This window comes from Lissotriton vulgaris, chromosome 4_1, assembly GCF_964263255.1.
Source record: "Lissotriton vulgaris chromosome 4_1, aLisVul1.2, whole genome shotgun sequence".
Taxonomy (NCBI): Eukaryota; Metazoa; Chordata; class Amphibia; order Caudata; family Salamandridae; genus Lissotriton; species Lissotriton vulgaris.
Window position 1 is genome coordinate 600,752,196 of NC_141691.1, and position 24,685 is coordinate 600,776,880.

A 24,685-nucleotide genomic window follows, 5' to 3' on the forward strand; every position below is an offset into this window, starting at 1 on the left:
TTACCAAGTGTCTGGCGACAGTAGCAGCGCACCTCAGGAGGCAGAACATCCATGTCTACCCCTACCTCGACGACTGGCTCGTTAAAGCCAGGTCGGAACAGCAGTGCGCCGCGGACATGTCGACTACCGTTCACCTCCTTCACAACCTGGGTTTCTCGTTGAATTACCCAAAATCACACCTTCAGCCGGCACATGTCCGGCAGTTTCTGGGTGCAACAATCAATACCCTGACGGCCAAGGCGCAACCAAACCAGGTCAGGATAGACGGCATACAGTCTTTAATCCAAAAGTTCAGACCGGGACACTCACTTCCAGCAAGAGTGTTCATGCAGTTGATAGGCATGATGGCCTCCTGCATCTTCATAGTCCCTCACGCACGGTTGCATATGCGCCCGCTCCAGGAGTGCTTAGCAAATCAGTGGACACAGGCTCAGGGACAATTAACAGACCTAGTGTTGGTTACCAGTCGGGCATACAACTCTCTGCATTGGTGGACTCCACACAACCTTTGCAAGGGCCGACTGTTCCAGGAGCCAGTGCCACAGGTTATCCTGACAACGGACGCATCTCTCCAGGGATGGGGAGCTCATCTGCTCACTTACACGGTGCAGGGACTATGGACGACGCAGCAGCAGAAGATGCACATCAACTATCTAGAACTGATGGCGATCTTCATGGCACTCAAGTCCTTCATTGTACATCTGTGCAACAAGGTGGTGTTAGTCCGGACGGACAACATGACTGCGATGTACTACATCCAAAAGCAGGGAGGCACCCACTCACCACAGCTGTCTCACCTGGCTCAGAGCATGTGGAAGTGGGCCATTCAGAGGAACATCTTCCTCATGGCAGAACACCTCCCAGGGAAGGACAATCAGATGGCGGATCTGCTCAGCAGATACAGTCATCAAATGCACGAGTGGGAGATACATCCATCGGTACTCCAGCCGTACTTCCAAAGGTGGGGTCATCCAGACATAGACCTGTTCGCCACAAGGGAGAACGCAAAATGCCAAAGCTTCGCCGCCAGGTTCCCACACCCCCAATCGCAGGGCAATGCGATATGGATGAACTGGTCAGGCAAATTTGCTTACGCTTTTCCCCCGACACCTCTGATACCACTGGTGGCGAGAAAACTAAGGCAACACTCGATGACACTCATCCTAGTTGCTCCAACGTGGGCGCGCCAAGCCTGGTACACCACGTTCCTCGAACTCTCAGTGGTGCCGCATCAAAGACTGCGCCTCACGCCCAGACTTCTGACGCAGAACCATGGAGAAATTCAGCATCCAGATCCGCAACAGCTCAACCTAGCGATCTGGCTCCTGAAGTCTTAGAGTTTGGATACCTCAACCTACCTCCTGAATGAATGAACATCATCAAGGAGGCGAGGAAGCCGTCAACCAGGGCATGCTATGCCGCAAAATGGAAACGTTTTGTCATTTACTGTGCAGACAATGATATAAACCCGCTAGATGCATCTATCCCTAACATCATTTGCTATCTGTTACACCTTTATAAGTGCAAGCTAGCGTTCACTTCTATTCGGATACATCTATCCGCCATCGCAGCTTACCTTCAAAATAGGCAGCACCTCTCGGTCTTCAGGGTGCCTGCCATTAAAGCGTTTCTTGAAGGTCTGAAACGAGTCATTCCCCCAAGAACACCGCCAGCTCCGGTGTGGAACCTCAATGTGGTCCTCACCAGACTGATGGGACCACCATTTGAGCCAATGCACTCGTGTGAACTGCAGTTCCTAACGTGGAAAGTTGCTTTCCTAATTGCTATTACGTCACTAAGGCGTGTTAGTGAGCTGCAAGCGCTCACAATACAAGAGCCTTTCATTCAGATTCATCCAAATAGGGTAGTGCTACGTACTAACCCCAAATTCCTTCCAAAGGTGGTGTCACATTTTCATCTCAACCAAACTATCGATTTGCCGGCATTCTTCCAGAACCCACAAACGGTGGCAGAAAGAATGCTCCATACGTTAGACGTACGGAGGGCATTGATGTACTACATAGACAGGACACAACACTTTAGGAAGACGAAACAACTCTTTGTTGCCTTCTCACCACAACACAAAGGCAACCCAATTTCCAAAGCTGGAATAGCCAGATGGATTGTTAAGTGCATTCAAATCTGCTATCATAAAGCCAAGCGCACTTTAACAATACCCCCAAAAGCACACTCCACACGCAAGTTGGGGGCATCCATGGCTTTCCTAGGAAACATTCCTCTAGAGGACATTTGCAGAGCAGCCACGTGGATTACACCACATACCTTTACAAAACACTACTGTGTTGATGTACATTCCAAACAGCAAGCGGCTGTAGGGCAGGCTGTTCTCAAGACACTTTTTCAGGTTTCTGCAGCTGGCACGGGCAACCGCCGCTGATGGAGGGACTGCTATGTATTCTATGCTAAGATATGAATTTAGCAGCCCACATGCCTCGAACTGAATATGCTACTTACCAGTATGCATCTGTTCTTGGCATGTAGGGCTGCTAACATTCATATCGCCCACCCTCCTCCCCGGTGCCTGTCGCAGCTGCAGATATACTATTGTATTCAATCATTAGCATGGACATCCTTTACACTTTTCACTCCATCCTCTGCCACAATGGCGAAAAACAATCTGGGGATGGAGCCGATGCCCATGCGCACTGTAGTCCAGGGGAGGAGCCACCCATCTCAGGATACTTCGAAGACTCTTCCAGGACAACAATGTGCGATCATCCGGACCCAACACTAGGTGGCGATCTAATGCTAAGATATGAATGTTAGCAGCCCTACATGCCAAGAACAGATGCATACTGGTAAGTAGCATATTCATTTCCAGTGTCTTTGGAGGATCCGTTTTTAGGTCTCGCCTGTCGATGCGCATCGAGCAAGCGAGACTATGGGGGCTTATCCACTCTTTGTCCAACTTGCAAGGAATCGTGGCGATTCCTTGCAGTGCCCGTGACTTTTAAGCTCAATGCGCATGCGCATTGAGCTTAAAAGCGCGTGCACATGCCCCCAGCCGCCTGCCTTGCCTACTCTCCCGCCCCCTCACTTCTTGATTGCACGGCCGCTAGGCCGTGCCTCCCCTACTCTCCTCCTCCTACTCTCCTCCCCTCGCCGTCTGTTCCCGCACTCCTCCCACACCCCCGCTCCGCCCCCTCCCCTGCCTGCCATGTCGCATCGCATTTCTCCTCCCCCCTCCCCCCAGCCGCCTGCCTTGCCTACTCTCCCGCCCCCTCACTTCTTGATTGCACGGCCGCTAGGCCGTGCCTCCTCTACTCTCCTCCTCCTACTCTCCTCCCCCCTCCCCTTATCTGGCCTTCCCTCCGTATGTTCCCTCTCCCCGCTCCGCCCCCTCCCCTGCCCGCCGTCTGTTCGAGACAAGACGAGAATTGAATTCCCTCTCATTTATCCTGAGGTAATCATATCTCTGGTGCCTGCAGGGCACAGCAGCCACTTGGCGCCTGCTCTGCTCCTATCGTGGAGGCGGTAATGTGGTAGCAATGCTTTTCTGAGTACACATTTTTTCCTCCTAGTGTAGGTGGAAAAATGTCTGTCAGCTAAACCTCAGCCTCATTCCCTGCTCATATTTTGGATTAAGGTGTCTCTCTGGAGCAATTTCAATTCAATCAGGATGCGCCGCCAATCTGTGGTGCCTTGTGCAGCTTTTATTTCCTGCGTAGGTTTGAACAAAGTGATGTGGCGCAATATTTAAATCTCCCCTCCTGTGTCGACAAACTGAACAGCACATGAAAATGCGGCAATTACAGGGGCTTTGTTTTTGCCTGTACATGCATTTTTTTTCTAGTTAATGAGTTCAGAATTCGAGACATTGAGAGGGGCTGGCGTGGTGCTAGCGAAGCCTGACTCGGAGAAGGCATCCGTTGTAAATAGAAAACTAATTAGCTCAGAGATGATACTTTTGAAGACAGCAGTTGGTTTTAACTAATAATTTATGTTGATCAAATGTAGTAACAGCTGTTTCAAGACTTGCTAATTGTCATCGCGCAAACGAGTTACTAAATAATATTTTTCCCATATTGCATGTTGAAAAGGCTGCGTAGATGGTTCGCATCCGAGCCATTATTCCTTCCTTACATACGAGATAATTTGCTCATTTTTAAAACTGGCCTACTGCTAGTCGTTGGCAGCGATGCCAGAGTGCCAAGCTGCGCGCGGTTTCTCTCTCGCTTGTAAGCTATGACAGCTCTGCCTTATGTGAGCTAAGCTCCTTTTCACCCTGTGCCAGCGACGGCAAAGCGTATATGTACTCCTTCAGGGTTAGATCCAAAAATAGTGAATAGTCCACCAAAAATAACTGTTTGGGGTTCACTGTCAACTCACCCCTCTCGCTAAACACATGTTTCTTAAGCGGTACGAGGCTGTGGCATGTTTGCCACAGAACCTCTACTTCATCTGACTTCGACAATTTCTCATTAGTTTGGGTAACTAGTGCAGTTCCTGCTTCATAGCAGATGTTTACATTAATGCACCACCACCAGTCTCCCATAAAGTGTACTGGGTTGGTCTCATTTTGGATTTTGATTTGATTGTTTCTATTACGCATCCCTTAAACCGCATTGCACCTAGATGTGATAAAGTATTTGGAACATCAATGCACGTGGGCACCTCGAGAGCAAAAGGGAAACTGAAGGATTTCTGAGCTTTTACAAACATATAAAGAGTTGGTAATCAAATGCCAGCAAGAGTATGAAATAGCTGCGATCTGAACAAAAATGTGCTTATTTCATAATTCTCTCCGACCACTTCTCCAATATATGCTAAAGGAGAAACAATTGGAAATTGAAAATTAGCATGATTCAAAGGTCTGCCTGCCCTCTGGACTGTTCTTGTCACTTGACACACAGGATAGGTTGAGACTGACCCAATGAACTATTTTATTGCAGCCTGAGCCTTAGTAATTCCGACACTGGATAACCAGCCAGAGAGAGTGTTTTGGAATAACCTAGAAGGTTGGTTTCTCTGGCCAAAGACAAAATGTAAAGCGTTCTTTTTTATTTGTATTATTTTTATTGAATTTTTCAAATATAACAAACAATCAGGGAGAGGATATGAAGGGGCCGCATCTGCTGGCCCCTCACCCTCACCCCCTCACCCTCACCCCCTCACCCTCACCCCCCCACCCTCACCCCCTCACCCTCCACCCTCACTCACCCTCAACCTCTCACTCACCCTCACTCACCCTCAACACCTCAGCCTCACTCACCATCACCCTCACTCACCCTCAACTCCTCACCCTCACCCTCCCTCACCCTCCCTCACCCTCCCTCACCCTCCCTCACCCACCCTCACCCACCCTCACCCACCCTCACCCTCCCTCAACCCCTCACCCTCACTCACCCTCAACCCCTCACCCTCACACCTTCACCCTCAACCCCTCACTCACCCTCACTCTCACTCACCCTCACTCAGCCTCAACTACTCTCACTCACCCTCAACCCCTCACCCTAACTCACACTCACCCTCACTCACCCTCAACACCTCACTCACCCTCACCCTCAACACCTCACCCTCAACCCCTCACCCTCAACCCCTCACCCTCAACCTCAACCCCTCACTCACCCTCACTCACCCTCACTCACCCTCACTCACCCTCACTCACCCTCACTCACCCTCACTCACCCTCACCCACCCTCACTCACCCTCACCCACCCTCAACCCCTCACTCACCCTCACTCACCCTCACTCACCCTCAACCCCTCACCCTCACTCACCCTCAACCCCTCACCCTCACACAGTGCAATAGGTCTCAGACCATTTCAGTTAGAGCTTTAAGAAATGTTTATGGCTTTTTTTATTTGTAATTCTTTAGCATTGGCTACAGGAAACAAAAATGCTAAACATTTACAAAAAAAACCCATAAACAATTCTAAAAGCACTAACTCTAATGGTGCGAGACCTATTGCATTTCCAATGCTTGTTGTTTTTTTGCTACGTGGTAGGACCGGGTGTGTAGAGGTGCATGCAAATCGTTAAAAATAGCAAGTGGCTGCACACCAGACCACGGGGGCAGTATGAGGGCGCATCTATTGATTTATTACACTGCTTAACGAGCTCTGTCGGAAAAGCGTGAAGCTACCACAGGGGCAAGAATTTGAAGAAATACTTTCTTTTAGCAGATCATATTTGATGTATGTTTGGTAACCCGGTGTTGGCTTTGAGAGTATAACGGCGGGCAACGATAGAGCAGCTGAAATACTGACTACCGAGATATCTATATTGCTAATGTGTAAGTGGTGATTTTCCTGGTTCGAGCTTGTTTATGTGCTGCGCAAACTGGCTCAACTGAGGGAGCTTATATTAGCTTTTGTGTCTGGTGCGAAAATATTTATTGATTTTCCAGTCACGATTGCGACTTCATAATTTTGAGTTTAAAGTTGAATTGAAAAGTACAGTTCTTCCATTTAGCTGGTCACATCCTACAGTCAATTAAAGGTAACAGCTGTGACTTATAACGTTGAGTTCGAAAAACCTTACCAATACCTTTAACGTTAACCACAGGCTACATCTGTGTGTGGGGGGAGCCGCTTGGCATGTCTGTTATTTGTTTATCTGGTTTTCATTACTTGGTGTCACTCATAGTTGTTGAAATGTCACTCATAATTACACAGAAATTTTAAAAACGTCACACATGCCAATCTAAAACCTTGGCAGCTATGTTTATTATGCTTCTATGATGAAGCATGCTCGGAGTGATACCCCGAAAATGGTCCCAGGATTCTGATTTCCGGTCTTGGGAGGACCTGGCTTGGCAGTTCGGGCTGGACTGTTCCCGTAAGGAGCAGGGTGAAATCTGATTTGTATATGGCTGGGTTCAAACTGGGGTGGCATTTTGAGCAAAAGAACAATGGATTAAACCCAGATTTCTTGACTGGGGGCAAGTGGTTGAAGGGTTTCATGACTCCATCCATCATCTTGTGGGCATCTTCTTGCTTTAACATTCTGTGCCACTGCCTGCCTGTGGAATTCACGTCTTAGGCAGGGTGACAGTTGGGCTGTTTGTGCATTCACTGTAGACAGTCACACACAGGGATCTGATGGTGCGCCCTGTGTATCGTGATGGACCATCACCACCAAGCTGATGGGTCCTCCTGAGCTAACATGGTGGGTTGAATTGTCACTGACACCTGAATAGGGCTGTGTCTGTCCTCACACAGAGCTCTCACCATCCCCCTGTAGTGTGTCTGGAGCCAGGTCAAGGAAAGGCAGAGTCTTGTGCACTACAAAGACTTTCCTTCAAAGTTTGCCTACTTCAAAAGCAGAAACTGGTATAAGTACTGGAGCTGTGACACCATAGCTTTAGAACACTTCTGGACTGAAGGACATTCTTCTAGGAAGAAGAGCTGGATGCGTTAGGAGGAGATCTGCCACTTTGCTTGTCGCTTTGTTTTTGTTGCGCTGGCCTGTTGCTTCTGTCCAGGGAGTGAAAGGGCTGCGCTTTGCTTTCTATATCCTACTTTCAGGGTTCTCTAGGGGCTTGTGTGCTTCCTTTCCTCTTAAGAAATCCCAAGGCCATCAAAGACATCTTCTGCAGCCCCTGAACTCCTCTGCTGGAAGTTCTGACTTGCCAAGTGGTGCCAATTCCAGTTCTGGCCCCTTAGAGGTGGTTTTGCTGCTAAGTACTCAGAAAATACATGCATAGACTCTCAGCGCCTGTGTTTCTGAAGCAGCACCGCCGTACAGTAGAAAAAATCGCGCATCGCTGTGGCTGATAAATCAATGCAGCGCTAGCCGTGCGGCTGAAAGATCGCTGCAGCTAGAGTTCCGGGCACTGTGCCACCAACATCCTTGGCTCACGCTCCGATGCGGGCCCTGCTGTGCGGCTGAAGAAATCAGCGCATCACCTGCTTTGTGACTGAGAAATAGACCCAGCACCTGTTCAGCCACATCGACCTAGCGCATCCGGATTTTCGACGCATTGTCTCTCTGTGCCAAGTTCTTCTTCGACGTGGCTTAGCAGTAAGGAGCAGAAGCAGTGTATTTGGAGATCGACGCCTCACCTCCCCTGACAGTAAGGAAGAGACGCATCACCTCCCCTGGCAAAAAGGAACAGGCACATCGCTTGGGTTTTTCAGCGCGTCACCTCCCCTTCTCCTGTTTAATCTTTGATTTTTACGCATCCCAGGCACTTTATGATAAGTGACGCATATTTAGTTTCCTATGGACTAAACTGTTTTGAACATTTTAAAAGTGATGTCTTTACTTGTGTATGTTGGATTTTTAGGTCTTGCTGAGCCAGCGCATGCGCTGCAAGAAATTTTATGAGTGGCTTTTTGAAATGCTACCGGAGGCTTTTGCTGGCCTCAAGCTTGCGTTCACGCACGCAGCCGCCATGTGGGTTTCTGTCAAGGCTCATTAAGCTTTGCGTGCCTCTCTCCGCCTTGCTTGCTTCAATTCCCTCCCCCTCCACAGATAGCGTCGCTCAGTAACTTCAGCCTGAACAATCTGTCAAATGTGTGCACATCTGAATCTAGCTTTCAGCATATATACTTAGTTAAACATGCATATAGCTGCATATTCACACCATTAAACGTGCACGGACAGCACTGTTTGAAAAACAAGGTTTGTTAAACCTGCTCTAGGTCAGATAGTGGCAACAAACGCCACCCATCACACAACTGGGAAAAACTGAACAAACAAAAGGTAGGCACACAAGTTTCTCAAAATTCTCAACACGGTGAAGTAGGCAGTTTGAACAAAAATACATTTTGCTACTTCACAGAGCGTGGGTGTAGGGTACGAGTAAAAAAGAAAAAATAAAATACAGAAGCAAATGGCAGCATCAAACCTGTAGTTGCAGAAAAGCCTTTAGTCTCTTCTTGAACCTAGAGGGCAAGACAAAACCACAGCCCCGGGCCAGCAACGCCAACTCCTTCCTCTTGCAAAGAGATCTCCTTAATCCTCATGCTGTCATATTTCATATAAATGTCCTCTGGTGCACCGACAAGTCTGAGCGCTGAGTCCCAGAGATCCCCCGGGTCGGCCTATTATCACACGGCACCCACTTCACTTGCGGCGGCGGCAGCAGAGCCTCAGCTCCGAGGTATTTTGAGGGCAGTCTCAACTCCTGGCTGTTGCTCAATTCATTGCTGTAAAGTCACTTTGGGGTCTGCCCTTTGCGGCGCATTTCCGGAGAGGAAACACTCTATGTAAAGAACCAAACTTTGCTGCAAAGCGGTGCCAACTTGGAAAACAGAAAGCCACAGCTCTCAACGCTTGAATGCTAAATACTGAAGCCCAACAGGGCACATGCAACACTCTAGCCTGCCACACACAACCCTAGCGTACAAGCTACTGGGAGCAGGGACGCAGTAAACTACAATGACCCTTTTTCTAGATGGTCAACGGCCCTCTGTCAGAATAACAAAGAAAGAAACCAACAAAGACTGTTAGGATATTTCATCACACGATTGGTTCACTTTGATGAGTCAGAAATGCTAAAAGAGAACTTCAGCCAATCTATTTTTATCAAATATAATCAACAATGCCAGGGCTCAAACTCATTTGCTGCCATAATATTGCCACCATTTTCCAATCCATGGCTGTGCTTTCACATATCATTATCCAGTTTGTTGGTCCAGTTGGCTCAATTTAAATGAAAAAGGACTACAACTGTTAGATTTCAACACATGCACCATGATATTTAGCATCAGGCCTATCGGTCATAGATGTGGTTGAGTAAAATATGTTACCGCCAGTTCAAACTGCCCTTGTTGCCTTGCATTGGGGCAGATATCAAGCACATCTTCTGGAATGTCTGAGAAAGTCAACTATTGGGGCGATCTTGGCACCATATTGTCATCTGTCACCGGCCACCAGGAACTTCATAGTCTAGAACATTGATTACTGGGCCTCTAAAAGTGCCCCATGTCTGGTAAGGTTGCGGGCAGGTGTTTAGACCTACCCTTCTTACTGGGTTAGACACTCAGTCACTATGAGATGGAGGGCCTCATCCATACCTGGTAAGTCCCATTGGCACTCTACTGTATCACAGTGGGCCAAAGTTGATTCTGTCTCTGAGGAGAAAGGAGACCGGGTGTCTGCGAAAACGGCTTATTGCCAGACTGATGGCTTATTTGTTATTGCTCTTCACCTTTAAAACTGCATTAAAGAGGATACCAGACCCCCTGATAAGTACAAACGTCTGCCGATTTACTTATGCCAGGTGTTCATATTAAAAAACGGCTGGACACCACACAATTTATTCAATCTCCCTCAGGTCCTAAATGTCTAATGCAATCACAAATGTCCTTTACCTAGCCACAATTTGAGTACATCCCACAGCTTCACGTGTGCTGATTTCCTCACAAAACTGTATGTACTTACCTTAGAAGACTCATCTCGTCTATAACTGTACAGTTGTTAATCATTTAAACTAAGTTAACGCTTGTTAAATGCCTTCTTCATCACACATATGTATGGATATTGCATATATTACTGGATACTGATTGTATGCAGATTGCTGAAACAGGAGTCCGATACATGCCGCTTCTTAAATAATGTTAATCTATAAAGACCAATGGTGCTCCTGTGATTAATTATGCATATCTACTAAAACTGCTGAAAAACAAAAACTAACAAGCATTGGCATAGCCAATAGGTCTCGCCTTTGGAACCTTATAAGTGTTTAGCCATACAACAGTTGATGTTGTTGCACCAAGGATATTGTGCTGCATAACTAAATACTTATAAGGTCCCAAAAGCGAGACCTATTGGCTATGCCAATGCTTGTTATCGTTTTGGTCTTGTTTCATTCAGATAAATATTGGTTATTTCTCTAAACTGGTGAGGTGTCCATTTGTAGCATTTTCTCTGTTACTGTGTGTATGTGTACAAATGCTTTACACTTGCCTCTGAGATAAGCCTGATTGCTTGTGCCAAATACCAAGGGGTGAGCAGGGGTTATTTTTGCTGAATAATCCTCTTACCCTGACTAGAATAAGGGTCTCTATTTGGCATGATGCAAGCCACTGCCAACTAGAGACCCCGATTTCTAACACTGCATCTGTCAACAAGGATGCCGGAAACCTTGAATAGAATAGAAGTTAACGGAGAAAGCCACAAGTCAATCTAACTTTGATCTCAAGTGTAGGATTTTTTCAATAGATTGGTTTTATTATTTAATAAAGCACCAAAAAAGTAATCTAAAACTTGTGACAAAACAATGCAATCTATTAACAAATGCTTGTTGGGAAGAAGGATGGTTAAAATTGAGGAAAAGCAGAAAGGAAGGGGAATATCACACTTAATGATTTAATGTATGTACTGGAATCGCATTAACATCCTGATGAAGCTGGATCTTGATTTTGTACTCCTAGATATCATGTAGATTAAGTAATATCTATCTTGAATAATTTATTGGGTTGAGCCAGCCCAACAGCACAAGCTGTCTGGTTGCAAATCACCTATTGTGGACTTACCGAGAACTTAAAGGGCTTATAACGCACCTGTTACTTACTGAATCTATACCATGTTGGCTGCATGAAGCTGTGATTTTTCTTTTCTTAATTTTGCTCTAGTTTTATGTGGTTGAATGGGAAGAGTTACCGTTCCCTCAATCTCAAAAATATGCCCTTATGACCAGCGAATATCTGAGTAAGGTACTAAGAGTTGGTGATTTGTAGGCTTCTGATTCATAAAGGGAGTCACGTTAACCCCTTCCACACTCATGACGAGCTGGGCTCGTCATGGTGTAGCCTCCTCGCACACTGATGACGAGCCCAGCTCGTCATGAAATCATGTAAATCTGAAAAGTTCAGCACCGGGGGGGAATTGCTGCAGCGGCGATGGTGTTAAACTGATTTCCTATTTGAGGATCATCTCTGATAATATGCAGAAATTATTGTAAACCTATTCTCAAGGTGTTTTTACTGATTGTTTTATTTTATTTCAATTATACTAAATTTCAAAGAAATTGCTGACTGACTATATTCATAACAACAAATTGACTGTTTTGAACCACTGATAATAAATACCCTTCCTGCACATTGGATAAAATGGTATATGGACGTTTCTTTGAGGGTGCTATATACATTGTTAGACTTGGCATTTTTTGGCTTGTTTCCCCTGTTTTTTTGCTTTCTGACCTCCCGGTTTTGATTCTGGTTTAGCTGATTTAGTGTCTCTGCTCACTTTCTCACTGATGTTCAGTGTTAAAGAGCAAGTGCTCCTGTTGTAAATTGTGTTATGGGTTGCTATTTCCATGATTGGCTGATTTGATTTACTAGTCAGTCCCTAGTACAGTGTGCGCCCAGGGTCGGTAAGGCAAATGCTGCTAATGGGCTTGCAGCACTGTTTGTGCCACCCACACAAGCAGCCTGTAACTGTAACTCTGTCCTGCCATTGCAAAGCCTGTGTGCAGTCTGGTACTGCCATGTCGACTTGGCAAGTGTACCCACTTGCCAGGCCCTAACCTTCCATTTTTTTTAACATATCAGTCACCCCTGAGGTAGGCCCAAGGTACCCCTGTGGACAGGGTGCAGTGTATGTGATAGGTAGGACATGCCTTGGTGTGTGTGGCATGTCCTGAAAGTGAATTACTGCCAATGTAGTTTTTCACTATTACAAAGCTACCTGTTCCCATAGGACAGAATGGGTAGTTTGCTTATAACATTTTAGACACATTACTACCCCTGGGAACAAGGTAGGAAAATAAAGTTCAGTGTTCCTGAACTGCAAATCTAAAGATGCTTCTTTTATTTAAGGTGATTTTTACATTTTGTGTTTGAAAATACCTTTTTTAGAAGGTAGGTTTTTTTCTTGCTCTGCCATCCAGTGTGCCTCTGCTGGGTTTGTGTATTGACTGTCTGGCTTTGGGATGACAGCGTCTGGGGAGGAGCAGTGGCTCCAGAGAATCTAGATGGGTCAGGGATGGGCTGAACATACCTGGGCTGCATTTAGAGTAGGGGCGGAGGAGATTTCCTTTCACCTGAATTGGCCCAGTCTGCCTCCTCCTTCCAGGAAGCTGCAGCAGAGAGGACACCACTGGATCTGAAAGAGACACGTTAGTGATAGATTCCTTACCTTAGAATATCCCCAGGCATCAGACTGGATCCGGAAAATTTTGCATAGCAATACCCCTGCGCGCCGGCAGGCGTCGCCCGCGGCTCCGCGTCTGTCGTCGGCGTCATTGGCGCCGGAATGACTTCGTTTGAGTACTTAGACGCCGCCCATGCGCGCTGACGTCAGTTCTTCTTTTTTCCGCGCCGGCTAGCGCAGATCCGGAGAAGCTCTACCCCTTAGTCTTTTTTGACTAAACTTTTTGATCTTTTTGATCATTTTGATCATTTCTCTATTCGAGTGTTCGACTCCAACGGTGCCGGTAGGGATGCCCGGGTTTAAACCCTGTTCCAAGTGCGACCGACTGATGTCGGTTACCGACCCCCATCGCCGGTGCCTCAAGTGTTTAGGCCTCGACCACGACGACCGCACCTGCTCCGACTGCCGGGCCCTGACGTCTAAAGCTAGGCGGGAGCGGTCCCGCAAGCGACTGGAACTCCAGCAGTCGGCCCTGCGCCGCTCCAGGTCCCGGTCCCACAGGAGGTCGAGGTATCGGTCGCGGGGTCGGAGCCCTCGCAGCTCCGGGAGTGGTCATCGGTCGTCAGGATCCAAGTCCTCCGGTAAGAGGCATGAGAGGACAGAGAGACATCATCGATCCTCCGACCAACCCCGAAGCTCGCGCGATGCGGGGGGGGGGGGGGGGGGGGTGGAACCTGGGGGTTATATATTCGGCTGACACCACCCCTCCTCAGCCAGGTTCCGTGGCGCCTCCGGGCCCAACGGCCCCAGCTGGAGGGCCTAGCGGGTCGGGTGCTTCGGCCCCGGCGCCACCGCCGACTTCTGTCCCGGCGCCACAGGCCCTCTTTGGATCCGCTTCCAGATCCAGGTCGTCGCTGGTCAACCTCACCGCCGCTGGCCCTGCGGGTGTCTCCCCCGGCGCCTGCTATGGGTGCCGTCCCTGATCCTACCCTTGGTCTGGTAGCGGCGCCGCTACCGACGGCATTTGGAGATTTCTATTTCCATGTTGACCCTGAACTACAGGAGATGGGTGACGAAGGTGATTGGGGGTTGTCTGAGGACCCTCTGGCACGGGAGTGCCGGTCTCCACTGGACTGGACATATGAGCTTGGGGAGGCCAGTGGAATTGACACTTCGCCAGACACTGGATTTGTCTCCCCTCCCACCGTGGCTACGGAGGAGGGGGCTGCTTATAGTGTAGTGTTGACGCGGGCGGCCAAGGCCTTAAACCTTGAGCTCCCTGTCGCGGCCGTGAGGACTAACAACCTCACTGAGGTCCTTAAACCGCAGGCAAGCTCCAATGAGCCTCTGCTGCAGTTTAATGAGGCCTTGTGTGACGTTCTTGTGGGCACTTGGTCCAAGCCCACCACAGGTCCGCCTGTGGATAGGAACGTGGCCAGACGCTACCGCCCGGCCCCGGGCGACCCTTGCTTTTTGTCCACCTACCCCACCCCGAGAGCCTGGTCCTCCAGGCCCCCACTTCCCAGACCGCATTCCCGACTGCTCTGCCCGATCGGGAATCCAAGAGCTATGAACAGTTCGGGAAGAAGGTGTTCTCGTCACTGAGTTTGGGACTGCGGTCAGTTAATACCGCACGCCTCTTGGGCCGCTACACCCACACCCTGTGGGACGCGGTCGCGGACGTGCTGCCACAATGTCCGGAGGAGGTCCGGGCAAAACTCACCCAAACCCTTGCGGAGGTTCGAGATGCAGCGCGGTATTCCATCTGGTGTGAGCTGGATACCACGGACTCACTGGGCAAGGCGATGGCAACGACGGTGGCGGTTCGACGCCACGCCTGGTTGAGGTCCGCCAACTTTTCGGCCGATGTCCAGGCCACTCTCCTGGACATGCCGTTTGATGGCCTTAGTCTCTTTGGGGACAAGGCAGACCATGCGCTTGAGCGATTTAAGGACTCCAGGGCTACGGCCAAGTACTTGGGCCTCTCGGCCCCACGCCAGCAAACGGGTGCCTTTCGCGGCCACGGAAGGGGCGCCCCCACACGTGCTGCCAGCCACGGGCCGCAGAATGTTCAACAGCGCGGTGGCGGCCGCGGAAACCGCGGTGGCGGCGGTCGGGGACAACGGCGAGGCCAGTCCACACCTTCCCCCGCAGCCCTGCCTCAAAACCCTCCTAGTCCGTGCTTTCAGGCCCATGTGACGCCAGTGGGGGGCAGGGTTCGCCATCACCTCTTCCACTGGCGCACTGTCACGTCGGACAGGTGGGTGCTGCAAATCGTATGAAGGGGCTACTCCCTCCCCTTCGAGGCAACCCCTTCAGCCATGCCACCGCAATTCCACCGTGTTTGGGGGATAACTTGCAACTTCTGCAAGAGGAAGTCACGGCCCTCTTGGCCAAGGGTGCCATTGAGCGCGTTCCTGGGCCAGAAGTAGGATGTGGTTGTTACTCCTACTACTTTCTGGTACCAAAGAAGGTCAAAGGGTGCCTACGCCCTATCTTGGACCTACAGAACGTCAACGGCTTCCTCCGAAAGGAGAAGTTCAAGATGCTGACCTGGCTCAGGTCTTAGCTGCCCTGGACCCCGGAGACTGTATGGTAGCGTTAAACTTGCAGGGCTCTTATTTTCACATTCCACTCCTGCCGGCCCACCGGCGTTACCTCCGGTTCACGGTAGGCCACGAGCACTTTCAATTTACCGTGCTCCCCTTCGTCCTTACCAGCGCCCCACGGGTGTTCACCAAAGTGATGGCGGTGGTCGCAGCCCATCTGCGCAGGTTAGGGTTGTCAGTCTTCCCCTACCTCGACGACTGGTTGTTGAAGGCGGGCTCGCCGCAGACAGTCGTCAGCCACCTCCAGACTACGGCCGATCTCCTGCATCTGCTGGGGTTTTCCATCAACGTGCCGAAGTCACACCTGTGTCCCTCTCAGAAGCTCTTAATCGGAGCCTACCGAAGTCTGTAATGTCATTCTGGCAGCCAGGCGTTCCTCCACGAAGTCTGTATACGCCTGCAGGTGAAACAGATTTGTGGCATGGTGCACAGCAAAGGCTGTGGATCCTCTCTCTGCCCCTCTTTCCGAGGTTCTTCTCTTCCTTCTTTCTCTTGCCCGGCAGGGCTCTGCTATGGGCACTATCAAGGGCTACCTTTCTGCCCTTTCCGCCTTCTTAAGGCTCCCTGATCAGCCTTCCTTGTTCAAGTCCCCGATTCTTAATAGATTTTTGAAGGGCATCACACACATGTTTCCTCCTGTTCCTTTCGCGATGCCCCGGTGGGACTTGAATATTGTACTTACCTACCTAATGTGTGCTCCCTTTGAGCTGCTCCATAACTGTCCTCTCCGCCTTCTTACCTTGAAGACTGCTTTCCTGGTTGCCATCACCTCTGCCAGGAGAGTGAGTGAGCTCTAGGCTCTTTCTTCTACACCTCCTTTCCTCTCTGTCCATCCGGACAAGGTTGTGTTGCGGACGAGACCCTCTTTCCTGCCTAAGGTTGTCACGGCCTTCCACATCGGGCAGCCCATTACCTTGCCCACCTTCTTTCCGCCTCCGCATCCCTCGAAAGAGGAACAGAGGCTCCACCGTCTGGACCCAAAACATGCACTCTCTTACTATCTGGATCGCACACCAGTTCCGGGTGGATGACCAACTCTTTGATGGTTACGTGTGGCGCTAAGAAGGGAAAGGCGGTGCACAAGCGGACCATCTCGCGGTGGATCATCTTGGGTATCCAGGCATGTTACTCCTTGGCTAGGAAGGAACCCCCTGTTGGACTAAGCGCTCATTCCACTCGGGCCACGGCGACTACCACTGCCCTGGGCCGAGGAGTGCCCTTGCAGGACATTTGCCAGGCAGCTACGTGGGCCTCGCTGCACACGTTTGCGAGACACTATTGCCTGGACAGCCAAGTTCGGAGGGATGGCTTCTTTGGCCGTTCTGTCCTCCAGGACTTTCTGGTGTGATTATTGGTTCGCAGACCCACCACCGGGGTTGGTTTTGCTGGGGTATCTATTCTAAGGTAAGGCATCTATCACTAACGTGTCTCTTTCAGATGCACAAGTTACTACTTGTTTAACGATATATCTGTAAGAGACATTAGTTAGTGATAGATTCCTTACCGACCCACCCATCCTCCCCGTTCTGCGAACAGATATCTAGGGTTCTTACCGACCCACCCATCCTCCCCGTTCTGCGAACCGATATCTAGGGTTAAGGTCATCCCCTTTCAGGGCCCTAGTTTTATACACCAGTGTTGGTTCTATCATGGCTCTGCGTATCTGGCGCAGAAAAGCTGTGTATCAGAATGGACGTCAGCGCGCATGGGCGGCGTCTAAGTACTCAGACTACGTCATTCCGGTGCTAATGACGCCGACGACGGACGCGGAGGGGTATTGCTACGCAAAATTTTCCGGATCCAGTCTGACGCCTGGGGATATTCTAAGGTAAGAAAATCTATCACTAACTAATGTCTCTTACAGATATATTGTTACACAAGTAGTAACTTGTGCTTCTGGCTGAGCACAGACACACTCTGCCCCTGAGAACAAAGGATTTTGGACTATAAAAAAGTGGGGCCCAGACCCCTTAACTTTAGAACTCCTTTGCACAAAGAAGACTGCCAAGAAGAAGAGCTGGAGAAGCTGTGAGGAGGAACTACTACTTAAAAAAAAAAACAAAAAAAACAATCTTTATTCGTCAATTTGCACAATAGGCGCATGACCCTGTACACCAGAGTCCACTGCAGCATCACATTACAGAGGCATGAAGCAGCAATTGACTTTTGAAGAAAAACAAGATTATCAGCATAATCAACTGTAAGAATTACTGAAAATAACAACCCCCTGAAACCCCAACTATTTCCCTCCTCCTCCCCCCCAGAGTTGCCCTACCACCACTGAAACCCACCCACCCGAGCACACACACACACACACACCACAACCAACCACCCACACTGCGCCAGGCCCCCCCCACCTTGTCCCTATCCACATTCCAGCGAAAAATCGTCTGTTTCAGCTAGGGGCTCCAGCCACAGGCCCCTATAGTCAGCCCACCTCTTCCAAATTTTGAAGGGCTTACGCGGACACCCCATGCAGAAGTCTAATCCATTTTTCCAGGCAGCCACCGAGGGTGCCCGCACATCCTTCCACAACCGGGCGATATCCCGTTTCGCCAATGTGAGACCCAACGATAACAAATGCCGCTTATAAAGGTTGCCCCCAATCCCCTCCATCACATGAACAAGGGCAAACTGCGGAGTACGTGGAAGCGACCACCCCAGGACCTCCTAAAGGCAGGCGAATATCCCTCTCCAAAACCGGTCCAGCGACAAACATTGCCAGACTGTGTGTAGGAATGAGCCTTCCGACCCACTGCACCGGAGACATTCCGGGGATGCCACCAGCCCCACCCACCACAGCCGCAACCAAGTAAAATAAACTCGATGGAGATATTTAAATTGGATGAGGCGGAGAAGCATAGCTATGGCTGCCCCCCGAGGTACGGCTAAGGCTTCCCTCCAATCTTCTTCCTCGAAGACCCCCACATCTTCCTCCCATGCCCCCCTCAGTTTCTCCAACTGGGACGCACTATGGATGACCAGGGTCTGATATATGTGCAATATCTTTTTGGTCTCGAGGTCTCCCATAAATTTTTTTGCCTCCAGCGGACTAAACTCCGGTATAGAGTCAAGACCCTCCAGATTAAGGGTGAGCGCGTGCCGGAGCTGGAGGTACCTGAAAATTTGCGACTGGGGCTTGCCAAACTCCTCCTGCAGATCGCGAAACGATTTGAGGGAACCATTCCGCACAACGTCGCCCAGGGTGGATTTGCCAATGGCATCCCAGCCCCAAAATTCCTGAAGGGCCGCTAAGTCGGGCAAACGCCCATTGTGCCACAGGGGGGGTTTCCTCCTTAAGTGTGTTTCACCACCCCATACTCTTCAGAGATCCATGGGATCACTCAAAGTTCAAGATGTAATCTAAATTAAAGTACACATTTGTAAATCACTGGAGCTTTTAATATTTCTTGTGGTCCAGCATAGCCATTGGTGTTATTTTTCAAATGTTGGGTTGTTGGACTCTAGCACCTGAAGTTCCATAGGACAATCATTGTCAATTGAGTCTTTAAGCGAAAAATGGCAGTATACCTTCTCGGTGTACAATTTGGTTCGAAATAAACCATCAGTGGCCCCATGCGTTATGTATTTAAAACAGATAGTTTTAATTTGTTTGTTTGTGCAGATGAGTCACTTAGACCTTTTTGCTTGTAAAAAAACAAAGTCCAACCTAGAATAGCCATGACATACACTTGCATATTCCATTAACGTAACAAAGCTTCTTATTATAATATGTTCATGTGCCTTAGTTATCAGTATTAAATATATGAAGCCATTTGTTTGAAACTTTGTAAATAAGTTTAATAGTTTTCGATATCACTGCTTCGTATTGTGCCATGAATCCTATTTGTGCATCAATATTACAAGGGTCTAACCAGTAACCAGAAATATATTGGCTACTATCAGTGCCAGTATTTTTTGTCTCATGCATGTTACACAAAATATGCCAAGGTTTCTCCACACAATCATAACGATAAGTGAAGGAAAAGACTTAACCACCGAAAATAGGTGAGGCTACGGAGCAAAAGAGGACACTACAACCAGTATCATAGCTGATGGATTATGATTCGAGAGAGGAATCCAACAGAATGAACCATGATTCACCAGCAACCTCTTTGAGCATGAGGCAGGGGTGTGTAATTCCTCTAATCGAAAACGCAGGTGTATTGATTGGGATCCAAGAGAACAAGTTGCTTGTTTATTTTGTCAACTGGAAAAGTAGGACCAACTCTATGCAGCACAAATCGTTTGGATGCCTGTTTCTAGTAGCATGGTATGGGTCTGTGTAAGAGAATTGTCTGCCAATAAGGCAAGTCTTATATCCATATGGTTAAGCTAGATAGACAGTGTGTGTAATTTGTGTCTGTATGTATATATGTATGTATGTGTGTATATATATATATAGCTTTCGAGGACCTAGGATAGGGCTAAATAGCAAAGGATGTTTTTTAACTTGTACTGCACTAAATAATCAAATTGGTGACCATTTTACTCTACATTAACCATCCTAGTTAAAACCAGAAACTTTCATGTGGTATCCTGCAGTAAGATATTTATCAATTTAATGCATTTTGTTTCTTAAAGTTGAAGTAGACTATTTTGGCAAGAAATTCTGCGTGTAGTGTTATTGCAGTATTTCTCATATTTGTGTTTTTAACTTTTCTCCAGATTAAAACCACTGGATATAGAATTCATGAAGCGTTTGCATGAAAAAGTTAATATCATTCCACTTATTGCCAAAGCAGACACACTCACGCCAGAAGAATGCCAACAGTTTAAAAGACAGGTAAGGTGGAAGGAGATTGTTGTTTGCTTCAATTCTTAGATTGTTTGCATAACATTCTGTTGACGTGCCTATAAATGAGGTGCTTCAGTTTGGAAGCTAAATGTTGAAAAATACTGATCCGAACAACCTATGGTGTATTCAGCCCTTGATTTTGACTGGATCTGGCAGTGAAACAGTAGGCCACATTGAAAACCTTTTTCTGCTCTGTAGACGTGAAAAGTATTGACATTTCTTTTACTAGAGCCACGTGTAGCCCAACCCTCAATAAAGCAATGTGTTAGGACAGTAATCAGTCTTGCTTTTCTGCCCACACCTTAAGTTAAGACTTAGTCGTGATAGGTCAGACGGACTGTTTTCTCCACTGGATTTACATGGATGGCAGCCATAGCCCTTTGTAGGTAGTGACTTCGTCCTATCGGTGTGGTATGAGTGAACAGAACGTGTATAAGCTGTAAAGAGTGACTAGGTGGTGCTATGAAGTAGGGTTGGAGGTCCTGATTTGGTGAAGGGCATGAACACTGACCCAGAGAAGGCGATTGATGGTGGTGGAGCAGCATTCTGGTGGAATTGTTGCCCCAGCATTCTGGCGGAATTATTGCCCGAGAGTACAGATTGGATTGAAAGACCGTAAAGGACTTTGGTGTGAAATTGTTATTATTCGCTGAACAAAGAGACTCCCTCAAATCCTGTGAAATATTGGTCTGTCTCTTCCTGCACCTGTACACACATTCCTTAAGCCAGTGTCTTGTTTATGCAGTCTCAGAGATGCCCATCATTGAAGCAGGATTTATCTTTAAGAATCTAGACTTATCCCTGTCCTTTGTGAGTCACCCTTCAAAATCTCTTGTACTGTGAATGTCACCGGGATTCAGACTTGCATACAGAATTGCTGCCTCTGGCTGTCTCTTAAAACTCTCACATTCTGTTGCCTTGTCTCTTAAGTCTTATTATTAATGCCGCTCACATAGTTTTAGTGGAGTTTGTATCGATTATACGGAGGTCGAACAGTGAATGAACTGGCCTGAAGGCTCCATTCTGAAACATAGCCGTAGGAAAAAGAAATCGCCAAGCCTGAAGAGTGGAAACGCAAATTTGCAGTATGGCTCAGCCTAGATATGCAGGAATCGCGTGACCTCTGAAAGACAATTTGCATTGACCGTGAGGAAGCAGTTACTGTGACCCCTGTGTGTTTCGGGCTTGTTGAATTTGGGAAAAGGGTAGGTTCAGGCTCCCTCTGCAATTGCCACCCATTTCCAATACTTTTGCCACCAGTTTCCTTCAGTGCTAGGCTGCTAGCAGTCCACTGGCAAGGGGCACACTGTGGAGGGTAGGTGATTTTACTTATAGAATTCTGTGGGCCATGAAGGACCCTCCTAGTTGCCAACTATGCAAAAGCGTTTTTAAGCTCTCCCGATACCCCAGTTAGGGGTGAAGATGGCATATTGCCATCGACCATATGGCCTTTTTTCTTCTTATCTTTATTTGCCCTTTTCTTTTCTTCCTTTCCGGGTCAGTGTAATGGGTTCATTTTTATGGCCATCTTTGCTGTTTTCAGATGTGCCTCAATTCTCGCGATGTTTCAGTGCTACGGGGTGGACATTCAGCTGGCGCAAACTGTATTTGTATGCTTGCTTAATCCTGAATAGTATGTTTTAACGCCGCTGACTTACACGAAGATGATTTAACCGTGGACATATAGCTATTTCGCCCCCCCTTTTTTTCGCAACTTGAGATATTGTATGGCACCTGATCCTTCTATCTTATATTATAAAGTGAAACCTTTTTATCCTGTTACCAACCTGATATGTTTTACAACCAGTACGTATGGTGGACGTGGCGAATCTGCTCCCTGGGATGCTGAGTCTTGGTTTTGATTGTTTTATTGTGTTGCAACTGCTTAGCGGCCGGCCCTGGGGGTTGTAGGCCCGTGTTTGTACTTGGTTGAAATGTCAAATAAAGGTTTCCCCCCCCCAAAAAAAGAAAGCCTACATGCTCATTCCACCTTAGCGAAAGTTTCTGCTGTGCAGTGTACCTGTCTGGGACATCTGGCAGGCTGCTATGTGGGCATCCATTCACAGATTCACAAAGCACTATTGCCTGGATAGCTATATTCGGCTTAATTGGCTCTTCGGCTGATCAGTTCTGCAGGATTTCCTGGTCTGAATCATTTCACAGACCCACCTTGGGAAACAGTGCTTTGGTATCTATTCACGTGATGAGGAGTCTGTAGTTTGAATTCTCAATTAAAGGAACAAGTTACCTTTGATACTGCTGGAGAGACTCTAATCTCTGACCAAGGGGTCTGTAGGCAAGGGTGCCTCGGATCTTACAGACCCCTGGGATCTCGCCCTGTCTTCTGCCATGGCATCTCAGACTCCATCCACCCTTTGCCATCCACTTGATTCTTTACATCTTCCTAGGAGACCTATGCTTCCACCAGAGAACACTGAAGATGCTATCACGGCTGACCTCCTAGAAAGTATGGTCAACCGTGAACTTAAACAGCTTTTCTCCTACCCCACCCACACAGCGGGGCAACCGCTCATCTGTATTTTCTCAGCCAGCAACAGGGTAATATATTCAGAAGAACTCTCCTGGTCTGACGACCACTGCATCCATTTTCTTACCTCAGAACCACTAACACCTCCCGCCTCAACCGCCAGCGAGACAACGTGCCACTTGGCAAAGATATCAGAACAACGCCCTGAACTCCCACCACCACTGTACACAGAACAAGCGGTGGGCAACTTTGCTAACTGGCTCACTGCAAACCCCGATGAAGTCGCACCAAAGAAACCCACTTACTCCAAGAAATGAACAAAACACCCCAACTGGTTCACAGAAAAACTGAAAATCCAGAAACGGGATTGCAGAGAGAAGGAAAGAAGATGGAATGCCAGTAAGACCTTCAAGGACCTAGAATGCTGCCAAGATGCCCTCAACCGATTCGCAAAGAACACGGTCCACCACCACCCGAAGCAGGTTCCCCACAGGAACTGGAGCAAGATCACCGCCGACCAGCTCGCCACCTCCCTCAGCCAGAACCCACCCGTCAGGACAACGGACCCTAACACAGCAGCCTGCAACCTCACGCAGTGGCTGACCACAAGTGCTGACGACCTCGCCCCACTGAAGGACCCACTCACCAGGCCCAGAAGCAAGAAGGCTCCCTGGTTCACCGACGAACTCAAGGACTCCAAGAAGGCCTGCCGCACCCTCGAGAAGACCTGGCTCCTCGACAAGACCACCGACAACATGACCGCCCTCAAACTCGCCACCCGCAGACATCACCAGCTCATCCGCATCACAAAGAAGAAATCCCTGAAGGAACGACTGGACAAGAACGCCCATGACAGCAAGGAGCTCTTCAACATCGTCAAGGAATTCTCCAACCCCAGCACCGGCAACAACGACATCACCCCCTCACAGGACCTCTGCGACTCCCTCACCTCGTACTTCCACCGCAAGATCTCCGACATCAACAACAGTTTCGGCGCTCAACCCCCGCACCCATCGATCGAACCTACGCACCCAGCCGCCATCCTCCAGACATGGACCGAGGTGACCCCCGAAGACACGACAAGCATGATGAACACCATCCACTCCGGATCGCCGACCGACCCGTGCCCCCACCACATCTTCAACAAAGCGGCCCCCACCATCGCACCCCATCTCCGAGACATCAACACCTCCTTCAACACAGCAACCTTCCCTGAGAGCTGGAAGCATGCCGAGCTCAGCGCACTACTAAAGAAACCAACAGCGGACCCGACTGACCTCAAGAACTTCCGCACCATCTCGCTCCTTCTCTTCCCGGCCAAAGTCATCGAAAAGGTCGTCAACAAGCAACTGGCCGCCTTCCTCGAGACAAACGGATCCCTTGACCCATCGCAGTCCGGATTCAGAGCCAATCACAGCACCGAGACCGCCCTCATCGCAGCCACTGACGACATCCGAGGCTTCCGAGCCCTGCTCGACAACGGTGAAACAGCGGCACTCATCCTCCTAGACCTCTCCGCTGCATTCAATACTGTTTGCCACCGCACCCTAGTCCAACGACTCAACGACACCGGCATCCAAGGGAAGGCCCTGGACTGGATCACCTCATACCTCTCCGGAAGAACACAGAGGGTACGCCTCCCGCCGTTCCGCTCGGAGGCCACCGAAGTCATCTGCGGCGTCCCGCAAGGATCATCGCTCAGCCCCACTCTCTTCAACATCTACATGAAACCACTAGCTGCCATCGCTCGCAATCACAACCTGAACATCATTTCCTACGCCGATG

General features: G+C 48.8%; 1 protein-coding gene across 6 annotated transcripts in view; it reads left to right on the top strand.

The window, feature by feature from the left end:
- SEPTIN7 (septin 7) overlaps positions 1–24,685 on the top strand; it is a 508,515-nt gene that overhangs the window by 311,986 nt on the left and 171,844 nt on the right. For all 6 annotated transcript variants that reach the window (XM_086964822.1, XM_086964825.1, XM_086964824.1 and 3 more), the window contains exon 6: positions 20,283–20,400. In XM_086964822.1, the coding sequence (XP_086820948.1) occupies positions 20,283–20,400 (118 nt within the window). The remainder of the gene's footprint in view (positions 1–20,282; positions 20,401–24,685) is intronic.